Source organism: Chionomys nivalis, chromosome 8 (genome assembly GCF_950005125.1).
Source record: "Chionomys nivalis chromosome 8, mChiNiv1.1, whole genome shotgun sequence".
NCBI lineage: Eukaryota > Metazoa > Chordata > Mammalia > Rodentia > Cricetidae > Chionomys > Chionomys nivalis.
Genome location: NC_080093.1, coordinates 18,409,583 through 18,421,114, shown reverse-complemented (window position 1 = coordinate 18,421,114; position 11,532 = coordinate 18,409,583). Strand labels below are relative to the sequence as shown.

Below are 11,532 nucleotides of genomic sequence, written 5' to 3'. Positions count from 1 at the left end.
CCTGGCACTGCTGGTGGCTGGGATTCTGGGTTCATTTGGCTGCAAGCCTTCTTGGGGCTCCAGCACAGCCTGCTGTCTGGGCTGGGACACTGGGCTCCCGCCACACACATTCCAGCAGCAAACACCCCCCACATGAGATTACCCAAGGAGTGAACTTTAGCCAGGATTCCAGCAGGCTGTATAGTTGTGGGATGTGAGCTTGCTTTGTGGAGACCTGAGGCTGGATTACAGTAAGGGTGGGTGGGACCCGGGATGGGTGGGACCTGCTGGCTCCTCTGCCTCTGTCCAGGCCCTTGGCAGTGTCATCAGAGCAACTTCTGGTCTGCACAATTGTCACAGTTGTTTGTGCTCATAACCGATCTCAGACCCACCTCTATAGAAGGTAGAAGGTAGTAAATAGTGGGTTTTTTTGTTTTGTTTGTTTGGTTTGTTTTTGTTTTTGAGACAAGGTCTCTCTGTGTAACAGCCCTGGCTGTCCTGAAACTTGCTCTGTAGACCAGGCTGGCCTTGAACTCACAGAGATCCCCCTGCCTCAGCCTTCTGAGTGCTGGGATTAAAGATGTGCACCACCACCACTTGACTTAGTCCTCAGACTTGTAAACTATAGGCTGTGGCTCCATGTGGCGCCCTGCAACTGCATGTGGGGTTGTGGAAAGTTTGGTAACAGCAAAAGGTTTTTGACGCTGAGCAACCAAAAATTAACTCAAAATCAAACTTGTAAATGAAGATGGAGGTGGCTCTAGAGCCCTGTCCTGCCCTGCACTACACAGCATGCGCCCTGCGCGCTGCACTACACAGCATGCGCCCTGCGCGCTGCACTACACAGCATGCGCCCTGCGCGCTGCACTACACAGCATGCGCCCTGCGCGCTGCACTACACAGCATGCGCCCTGCGCGCTGCACTACACGACATGCGCCCTGTGTACTGCACTACACAGCATGCGCCCTGCGTACTGCACTACACGACATGCTCCCTGTGCACTGCACTACACAGCATGCAGCCTGTGAACTGTGCAGCTCCTCGTGCCACACCCCATGTGAGACCATTGCATGCTGTGAACGGCAGCGTTTTTACTGTCCATCCAGTTCCTGCTCTTACAGGAGCATAATGGTTTACAGAAAACAAGGACTTAATATTTGATCCTTCAGTGTGTGACTATCAAATTAATATGTCTTTGGATTGCATTAGGTTGGAATATTTGATTTTAGAAATTAGTGTTTGGGGGCTGGTGAGATGGTTCACCAGGTCAAAGCCACGTAGGCTGGGCATCTGAATTTGTTTTTTTGTTTTGTTTTGTTTTTTCCCTATGCATGTATTTATTTTTTAAAAATTTATTTATTTATTTATTAATTAAAGATTTCTGCCTCCTCCCCACCACCGCCTCCCATTTCCTTCCCCCTTCCCCAATCAAGTCCCCCTCCCTCATCAGCCCTAAGAGCAATCAGGGTTCCCTGCCCTATGGGAAGTCCAAGGACCCCCCACCTCCATCCAGGTCTAGTAAGGTGAGCATCCAAACTGCCTAGGCTCCCACAAAGCCAGTACGTGCAATAGGATCAAAAACCCATTGCCATTGTTCTTGAGTTCTCAGTAGTTCTCATTGTCCGCTATGTTCAGTGAGTCCGGTTTTATCCCATGCTTTTTCAGACCCAGGCCAGCTGGCCTTGGTGAGTTCCCGATAGAACATCCCCATTGTCTCAGCGTGTGGGTGCCCCCCTCGCGGTCCTGAGTTCCTTGCTCGTGCTCTCTCTCCTTCTGCTCCTGGTTTGGACCTTGAAATTTCAGTCCGGTGCTGCAATGTGGGTCTCTGTCTCTGTCTCCTTTCATCGCCTGATGAAGGTTAATATTCAGGAGGATGCTTATATGTTTTTCTTTGGGTTCACCTTCTTATTTAGCTTCTCTAGGATCACGAACTATAGGCTCAATGTCCTTTATTTATGGCTAGAAACCAAATATGAGTGAGTACATCCCATGTTCCTCTTTTTGGGTCTGGCTTACCTCACTCAGGATAGTGTTTTCTATTTCCGTCCATTTGCATGCAAAATTCAAGAAGTCATTGTTTTTTACTGCTGAGTAGTACTCTAATATGTATATATTCCATACTTTCTTCATCCATTCTTCCATTGAAGGGCATCTAGGTTGTTTCCAGGTTTTGGCTATTATAAACAATGCTGCTATGAACATAGTTGAGCATGTACTTTTGTTGTATGATAGGGCATCTCTTGGGTATATTCCCAAGAGTTGGGCACCTGAATTTGATCCCTGGAACCAATGTTAAAAAGTCAGATGTGCATCTGTAATCTTAGCACTTCTAGGAGGTAGGAGGAGAGAGGAATTGCCCTGGAGCACACAACAGCCTGGCATGAACCAGAGACCCTACCTCAACAAGGTGGGAAGAGAGAACCAATTCTCTGGCCTCCACATGTACCGTAGCACAAGTAACAATTTAAAAAGAAGAAAATCACTAACATCAGTTTCTTAAAAATTGTTTAGTGGATTTTGGTTTGGATCATAAATCAGAATTTCAAACAATTTATGAAATGTCTTTAAACATAACTTCTGCCATTTTGTGCTGTGTGTGTGTACGCAGAACAGCATTCTCAGCATTGGTTATAAAATCAAAACTGACCATCTCAGAAAGTGCTATTCATCCTACAAACAGCCAAGGTTTAATTCCTTATGTAAATGCAAGCACATTTGTTCCATTAGTGTGAAAATTTGCTTTCATCCTTAGTAAGCGGTTTATGTATGCCAAAGGATTATTTTGAAATAGATTTATGGCTTATAAGTAAATGTTTGATTTATATACCCATTTTACATATCTGCCTGGAAGCAAGCACACATTTCTTTAGTGTTTAAGAAGTCCTAGGTAAACCAAGTGGTGGTGTTCCATTCCTTTAGTCTCAGCACTTGGAAGGCAGAGGCAGGAGGATCTCTGTGAGTTTGAGGCCGGCCTAGTCTCCAGGACAGTCAGGGATACACAGAGAAAGCTTGTCTTGAAAAAATAAAGTCCTGGGTAGTAGTTAGGATTTTGGGGTCCAATCTAGCACCACCATGTATGTTGTGCCACTGAAACATGGACCTTCAGTAACTGTAGTAACTGTTACTAAAATATGCTACCTCTTTCTGGGTGGTGGTGACACAGCACCTGAGGGCAGAGGCAGGTGGATCTCTGTGAGTTTGTGGCCAGGTTAGTCTACATAGTGGAGTTCTGGGCTAGTTGGGGCTATTCTGTGAGATCTGATCTCAAAATTGCTGCTGGAGGGTTTTCATTAGAATGCAGAAGTGTGGGGTTTAGAGTGTTGGCAGCTCTTTCAGAGGTCCAGAGTTCAATTCCAGCAACCACATGGTGGCTCACAGTCATCTATAATGGGATCTGATGCCCTTTTCTGGTGTGCAGGTGTATGTGCAGATAGAGCACCATATACATAAAAAAATCTTAAAAATTCAAAACTGCTTTGAGTAGTGCCTGCTACTCACCATGAGCTTGGTGACAGTAGGTATCTTTCCTCAATATTGGCTTATGTGCCACCTAGGGGGTATATTTTTTATAGTAAACAAACCTCCAAATGTAGTTTCCATAATTCTGGCTTCTAGGTAAGAATTACGCTTTTCTCTGCCTTCTTGTCAGTCATGTATCTTAGTTGAATAAAGAATCAGGGGGCTGGAGAGATGACTCAGTGGTTAGGAGTGCTGACTGCCCTGCCAGAGGACCCAGGTTCAACTCCCAGCACCCACATGGTAGCTCACAACTACCTGTAACCCTAGTTCTAGGGGAACCAAACCTCTCATACAAACATGCGTGCAGGCAAAGCACCCTTGAAAATGAAATAAAAATAAATATTAAAAAGAATTAGGAATTTTACTGAGCATCTATTATGTGCAGGCATTGTTGGGTTAATAAAAATATGAATACTCACTAACGACCATCAATATCTGTGCGTTACATCCAGGCATCTGTCATGTACCTGACAGCACTCTGCCACCCTAGGGAGGAGGCCATGCACTCACTGTCACCTGGCCAGAACTGGACTGCCTTTCCCTCCCCCACCCTGAGTGTGTGGGCTCCTGTTTTGTAGGAGAACTTCGTGTATTCAGGTGAAAACTTGACTTCCTCTGCACTCCTGCAAGTAGGTCACATGACTTCTGGCCTGGCGTGGGAATGGAAGTCTACCAGCTGGGACTGCTTGCCTGCTACTCTCCTGCTCCGGAGGGGTGGAGGCTCCTGACTTAGCGCTATGTCTTGCTGTCTGAAAGAGGATGGGGATCGGGAAGAGAACTGTGTTGTGATGGTATAAACGTAGATGCCTGGAGCCTTAGACAGCCCCAACGTACACCTGTCTGCCTCTATGATGTGGGATTTCCTTCTGTATGCTGTGATTACCATTGATAAATAAAGAAACTGCTTTGGGCCTATAGCAGAGCTATAGGGGAACAGAGTTAGGCGGGGAAAACTAAGCTGAATGCTGGCAGAAAGAAGGGTGGAGTCAGAGAGAAGCCGTAGCCTCGCTGGAAACAGACGCTGGAACTTTTCCTGGTAAGCCACAGCCACGTGGTAATTCACAGATTAATGGAGTTGGGTTAAATTAATATGTAAGGTTAGCTAATAAGAAGCTAGAGCTAATGGGCCAAGCAGTGATTTAAATAATACAGTTTCTGTGTGATTATTTCGGGGCTAAGTGGCCGGGAACTAACTAGTGACATCCATACTATACCTCTAGACCTTTTGTGTGGAGAGGTCCCATGTGCCGGGGGATTCAGTTCTAGCCATGCATCAGAGGCTTGTCTTCGCTGGTCCTTGAGTCCAGGTGTGGGATCCTGCCCACTGGGAGGAAAATCATTGCAACCAGCAGGACTGGGTAAAGAAAACTGGCCCAGGCCTTGCAGAAGCTCCCTGGTCTTGGGGAGAATTTCTCTCCATTCCAGAAGAGAGTCTAGGCAGGGAAAGAACAGAATAGGTGGGGCACAGGGCCAGGTCCCTTTTTTGGAGTGGTGGGGAGAGCCTTCCTGGGCTCACTGGAATGGGCTGAGGGAGCCCTCTCCGACCACAGAGCTCAGCATTGTACTTCAGCCAGAGGTGGCCAGAGTCCTGTGTGCTTGGTGGAAAAATAATCTCGCCTGGTGGACGAAAGAAGTGCCTGTAAATATTTGGTTAGAGCAGGAGGCTGGGAGACAAGGGGCAGATTCAGGGATCTGGGCATGCTGGGCAGGGTTTGGGCAGGGTGGGTGGCAGCAGTCTTCTCTCACTGAGGAGGCACAATTAGGCCTCTGCTGCCTGGGCACAGGCCACCTGACTGCCCAGAGGTGATTTATGGACAAGCGGTCAGGCCACCTGCTAGTGATGCCCCTGTGGAGGGCATTTCATCTGGCCCACCTTAGTTCCTGCCAGTGGCCTTTCTGGCCATGCTACCACCTCTGTTTTCCCAGGTGACATCTTCCCTAGGGAGTACACTTCCAGAGCTGGCAGAGTCCTCCTTCCCCGGGTAGCCACTGCATCAAGAGGAGCAGCAGGCCTCGACTACTTCTGGTGGGAAAGGCTCTCAGGGTGCCTGCTCCCTGCTCTGTGGACATCTGTCTGGTCTTTTCACATCTGCTGAGGGACCCCACCTGGTCCCCACAGTGGGCTCCTTCCAGATGCTGGTCGTTTGCATGACAGTGACCTCTCACCTCTAAGCGTTCTCGCATTCTTGCTCCTGGACCTTAAAGTTGCTGTGTGGACCCCAGGCCTCCCTCTCCCCGCTTAGGTTTCTTTGTCCTGGCAATAGCTCCCAGATCCTGCATGCCACTAGGTGGCAAAACCCTGTTTTTTTTTTTTTTTTTTTGGTGCTTGGCAGAGGTCCTGTTTACATTGCATGGGAATGGGGCCCAGTATTTGTTAAATGCTCTGTAGATGGGCTAAGGTTTATGTGTCAAAATGCAGATTCTTGGGTTTGATCCCCAGTAGTATTCTAAAAATAACAAAGCAGTTTCCATTACAGCAAGTTTGAGTGGAGCCCAAGTGTCAAAATTCCCAGGCAAGTACTCTTTCTGAGTGGCAGGCATTCCTCAGCCCTCTGAGATTCTGTGTTTTTAGCTAGTTCCTGGGTAACAGGTGTTGCTGGCCCCGGGCATATTTAGAGTAGTGTCAATCTAAAGTATCTGTCACCTGTGTGTCAGGACCAGTGTCCAGGAGTATCTGGGCACCCCAGGGGAGAAGCGATATTGTTACCTGTGGCCTTCTTAGACCCTTCTGATCAGGAACTGCCGAGTAGGACTGTCTTCTGACTGTGGGATCAGGTTGGGAAGCTTGCCACTTCTGTCCCTCCTTAGGGACAAAAGGGTGGTCATCTCTGTTCCTTACTTAGTGGTTGGGAGGTGAGGGTGACCCTGCCCTTGTGTCCTTGGGGAACATTGCCTTTCTTAGACTTTCCAAGGAGGTCACTCACTCAATGTCATCTGAACCTCCCTAGCCCCGGCCTCTTCAGAGCTACTGGATAAAGAAATTACCTGATACAAAGCAACAAGTTTCTTTTATTTAATTAAAAACTTAAAAAAAATATTAAGAACCAAACCTGTAGTCTAAAACCAGTGGTCTCACAGCAGTAGCAATAATTTATTGTCAGGTTTGGGACAGAGGGTGTGGGGCGCTGAGGCAAGAACCGGAGGCAAGCTCATGGGGCAACGCCTGAAGCTGCTGAGCCGCACTCCTGTCCAGCAGGGCTCTAGAGGAGGAGTGGGTGTGGCTGGAGGACATGGAGGCCTGTGGGGGGGAAGCTGTCCCCTCAGGTCCCGCTGTTCTTCCTGGAAACTCCCTCCCCAGGCTGCGGGAGGCCCTGCATCCTTCCTTCACGTTATTCTCCTCTGCCTGCTTTCTGGGCTTCCCCCAGAAGAGAAAGTCCCTCCCTTGAGAGTGGGAGCCCCCAATAGACCCCAGGATTCCAGGACCCTCAAGTCAAAGAGGGAGCCTGAGCAAGTAGTAGCTGCACGAAGCTACCTTTGCCAGGGGCTGGGTTAGCCTGGGAGTTGGGGTGGGGCCAGGTGGGCAGGGACAGAGGGCAAGGCACAGCTGGCTGGCTAGGGCAAGGAGGACGGTCCTTCAGTGGGGTTCAGCTGCCCCATAGAAAAAAGGGTAGTAGAGCGAACAGGGGTAGGAGAACATGAACTTGACCGCAAACTTCATTTCCTTGTTCTTCTTGTCCCAGCGGTAGACGGCCACCAGCAGCAGCTGCCCCTCTACTTTGCGGCCCATGACCAGGAAGCTGCCTGTGAGGCTGTCCAGCTGTGGGCAGGGGCAGCCCGCGCCGTTCTTCATGTGCAGGACCAGCTTCTTGGTGTCCTTGCGCTTTAAGGGGCCTGCCTTGAGCAGTTTCTTCTTCTTCTGGGCTCCAATCAACTTCCGGTCCCCATTGTCTATCTTGATCTCCTTAATGCGCATCTTGACCACTGTGGAAAGGAGGGCAAGGGGTGGTCTGGAAAGTGTCGCCTTTGCTGGGAACAGCAGGAGCCCTAAGTTGATACCAGGACACTCTTGGGGAGCCTGTTGAGGTGTGGGGCTTGGATGGCAGGACTCATGAGGTTACATCCATGTGTTTGAAGCTCCTGTGGGCTGGCCTTCTATGGACATTGTGGCCAGGTTTTTCACTTCAAAGGACAGTAGGGCGACATAGGGATGAGAAGGGTGTGTCCTGCCTGAGTTCTGGAGCCCAAATCCCATTAAGACCACCCAGCTTCAGAACCAGAGTGCTCATAACACTCATGCGGGGGGGGGGGGTGAGTCTTCAGAGATGGGATCCCCACTCGGTGGCAGCTGCCCATCTGGAGGACGTCTTTGTGATACAGGGTTACTGGTTTCTGCTATCCCTTGGGGGTGTTCTGATAGGATTTCTGTGTGTGTGTGTGTGTGTGTGTGAGAGAGAGAGAGAGAGAGAGAGAGAGAGAGAGAGAGAGAGAGAGGAGTGTGGGCACAGAATGTATGTTGTGTGTCTGTGTGGAAGTATGTTGTGGTATGTGTAGGAGTGTGAGTGAATGTTTAGGGTAGGGAGGTAAAGTCCAGGCCTGTGGCTTGAGTCATCATCCAGGTCACTCACAAGTGACCCAATACAGCTAAGGTCAGGAGTCCTGGCTGAGGCCCTCTAGCCAGCTTCACGCTCCTGCAGCTAGTCTCCATCTCTCAAGAAGCCAGAGAATAACTCTGCCCACTCAGAAAGGGAATTGGCCTAAAACCTCTTCTCCTTTTCCCCTCCTTCCCTACCCTCTGCAGTTATAATAGCATTTTCTTTCCAAAGAGGCTACCAACATAAAGACTCCTCTAAGTCAGGATTTCATCATTGCTCTTTCTCCTATTTTTATAGATGAGGAGGCTAGGACACAAAACAGAATGAACTTCGCAAAGATCACATGTAGAAATCTGTGCCCCACAGTGAGCTTGGTCCCAACTGGCTTAGTTCAGTTGTCCCAGGATAGGAAGGGTCCAAGATGAAGCAATGGGGAAAGTCGGTCACAACCCATCTTGGCCAGAGGAACACTGGGTACTCAGAAGAGATTCCAGCAGACAGGGGACTCTCCTATCCTGGGGTCCTGTGTCCTGTGAGGGTCCCATCCATCTCTGGCTAAGCTTGCATCTCTTAAAAAGGCCAGCCCAGCTCTCTCAACATGGGGTTGGCTCTGAACCAGGCTGCTGGGGCAGTGTCGGGGCGGTGGTCCTGAGAGCCCATACTCACCAAAGTCGCTGGAGCACATCTGTTCCATGAGGCCGTCAGCACTGTCCTCCATCTCACACTGGGCACAGATCTTGATCACTGAAGAGAGAGCGCAGAGTGGGTGGAATCCCAAACAGCCGTAACGGCACAGTCTCCTCCAACAACCTCCCTCCTCACAAAAGCTGCTCTGTGATTCCTACCCAGACATGGGGTGGTGGCAATGACTGAGTGGCTGCGACAATTCTAGAGATCGTAGAGTGTAGGGACACTATGGCGAGGCGGGTATTGTTTCCCCACGGCAGCGGCTGCCAGACCATGCACTATGTTCTAAATTTTATCCCATCTAATACTTCGCTTGTGAAGTGGATGCTGCCTTACTCACAGCGAAGGAACAAGGTGTAATATGAGTAATGAAGGTAGCAAAGCTTAGGGCTCATGGCTGTGGTCCTGCTCTATGGCCAGGGCAGATGTGTTGCGGAGGTCAGGCACGTGGGCGGTCAGCAGAGCAAAACAGCATTAATTTAGAATTTCTCAAAGAAAGCCCACTCGACTCATTTTTATGTGAAGCATCTGAATGTCACCTGTTGGTCACACATACACCTTTCTACAGTCTGTCTATTGTCCAGCCTTGCCCCCATCTGACCTCTGTTTGTGTTCCCTTTTGTGCCTTCCTCCAGGTGAGCAAGCCTCTCAGGGAGAGAGGGTCATGGTGTAGCAAGGCAGGGCCAGGACGGGTTCTGAGCCTAAGATTCCTGATTTCTCGTGCTGTTCTTGTTTGGGCTCCAAAGAAACCGTAAAAGGAACCTGTGGGGACTTCTGGGGACTGTGGATTTCTTGCTTGACTGGCTTTATTCCTGCTTGCCTGTGACTTTCAGCCTCCAACACAGGGACTTTCCCCTCCCAGAACTCCATGGAGAGGGAGAAGGAGGAGAGAGAGCATTTTAAGACTAAGCAGTGAACATAAGTTTTGAGAGATGGGGTGCAGGGGTGTGAGGAGGGGCCCAGCTGCTTTTTGGGGAGTGGAGAGAGAAGGAAAAGGGGAATGGAGCTTTGCTTGTTCCAGCCATGGGGTCTCATGGGAGCTCTTGCTCTGCCATGCTAGCTGCCCAGGCAAAGATTGCCTGCTGGGTGTCACCCAGGGTAGAGTGTTAGGGGCCTAGGCCAGTTTGGAAGGGGACCTGCATTCTCGGAGAAAGGAGGAGGAGGAGGAGGTGTGGCCTCCAACCTTGGGGCAGTTTTGAGAACAGCACAGTAAAAGCGCAGCTGAGATCAAGCAGAAATCAGTCACGATGGCAGCAATGGCATCAAGGTGCCGGCGGGAAGCAGGACTTCGGAGCTCAAGGGGCTGGGGCTTTACTGTCAGGGAGAAGAGGCTCAGAAAAGTTAAGTACCCCAAAGATACCCAGACTAGGAACTGGAGAAGTTGGGGTTCCAGGCATAGAAACGAAGGGTCCTCAGCTCTTCCCTAACCACACCGGCCTCTTCCCAGTTCCCACATCGTCGGGGAGAAGTGCTTGTCTGGGCGCGCCTGCAATTCAGGTCAAAGACACCGTCTAGCGAGCGACCACAAGCATTGTATAGACGAGGAAGGCAATAAAGCATTTATGGGGTCGCCCCCAAGACACCCAGGGATTCAGCAGCTTGGGGAAGCGGGCGTGCTGTGAGCTGCACTAGGCACTGGTCAGAGTGGGGAGATAACGAGCCAGGATATATCCAGAGTCTCAAGTTCATTCAGGTGGGAAGGAGAATTGAGACAATCACTGAGCACGGGACATATGTGGTGTGTGCGTGCGCGTGCTGTGTGTGTAAGGGCTTGGCACCTATCCGGGCGTGCAAATAAGGGTTTGGGGAGCGGCATCTGTCGGTTCCCAGGTTGCTGCCCGCCGGACCATCGGGGTGCGCGGGGCGGCGGTGGCGGCGCTATACCTGGAGGCGCGGTGGCAGGCAGGTGTCCGAATTGTACCGCGATGCAGAGGTCGTTGTCCAGGGGGAACTTGTGGCAGTGCAGCATCTCGGGCCAGGGGAAGCCGTAGGCCTCCATGAGCGGTGCGCAGCCGGCGCGCACGGCCTCGCATAGCGAGCGGCACGGGTAGATGGGCCGGTCTAGGCAGACGGGCGCGAAGAGCGAGCAGAGGAAGACCTGGGTGTCTGAGTGGCAGCGCTTGGCCAGCAGTGGCAGCCAGCTGCTCGCCTGCTGCTTTACCTCGGCTAGGCTCTCGTGCTCCAGCAGGTTGGGCAGCCGCATGCGCTTGTAACCCACCGTGTGGCAGAGTGGCAGATCGGCCGGAATGTCGAGGCATTGCGGTGGCTTGGAGTAGGAACGGCCGTGCAGCGGCTCCGCCTGCCAGCCATAGTAGTCGTACTCCTGGCCCCGCGCCGGAGCCCCATGCAGTGCCCCGAGCAGCAGCGCCAGGGCGGCCGTCCGCGCGCCCCCCACCACCCTCATGGCTGGATGTCGCCGCCCGCCCCGACGGCTCGGTGCTCGTCACCCGGTTGCCCCGTGTGCTCCCCGGCCGGGATGGTCCCTGCAGCCGTCCCCGCTGTTCGGGTCGTCCAAGTAGGTGGCAGCCTCTGCTCCGCTCTGCTGCCGGAGTGATCCAGGCACCTCCCACCTCGGGGCTCCAGCCCAGACCTCGCTGTGCCCTAGCCAATCTGCAGTCGTTGGTCCCCCCCACCCCACTCTCGCCCCGGGTTGGCGGACCTGGAAGGAACTCTGGAATCCTTCCCTCCGTGTTCCTGTCCGGTTCCCGCCCCGCCCCACTGTGCGACCCTGGCCGGTCAACTATTCCCCTGCCGCAGCCCAGACCCTTTCCTTGTACCTCTTCCTGGGGCTCGGCATTTTCCTCACCCTTGGCC

At 51.6% G+C, this 11,532-nt stretch overlaps 1 protein-coding gene across 1 annotated transcript; it reads right to left on the bottom strand.

Annotated features, from left to right (window-relative positions):
- Positions 1-6,547: 6,547 nt before the first annotated feature.
- Sfrp5 (secreted frizzled related protein 5) lies at positions 6,548-11,284 on the bottom strand. Its single transcript, XM_057778662.1, has 3 exons — positions 10,603-11,284; positions 8,698-8,775; positions 6,548-7,420 (listed from the first exon to the last, which is right to left on the bottom strand). Exons 1-3 carry the CDS (start codon positions 11,120-11,122, stop codon positions 7,074-7,076), a joined length of 945 nt encoding a protein of 314 aa, XP_057634645.1. The 5' UTR covers positions 11,123-11,284; the 3' UTR covers positions 6,548-7,073.
- Positions 11,285-11,532: the final 248 nt, after the last annotated feature.

Excerpts from the sequence above, each read along its gene's own strand:
- Sfrp5 (XM_057778662.1), bottom strand. The coding sequence starts at position 11,122 with ATGAGGGTGGTGGGGGGCGCGCGGACGGCCGCCCTGGCGCTGCTGCTC. Across the intron at positions 8,776-10,602 it reads GCCTGCCACCGCGCCTCCAG|TGATCAAGATCTGTGCCCAG; the intron begins GTATAGCGCCGC and ends CTCTCTCTTCAG. Across the intron at positions 7,421-8,697 it reads GATGTGCTCCAGCGACTTTG|TGGTCAAGATGCGCATTAAG; the intron begins GTGAGTATGGGC and ends TCCTTTCCACAG.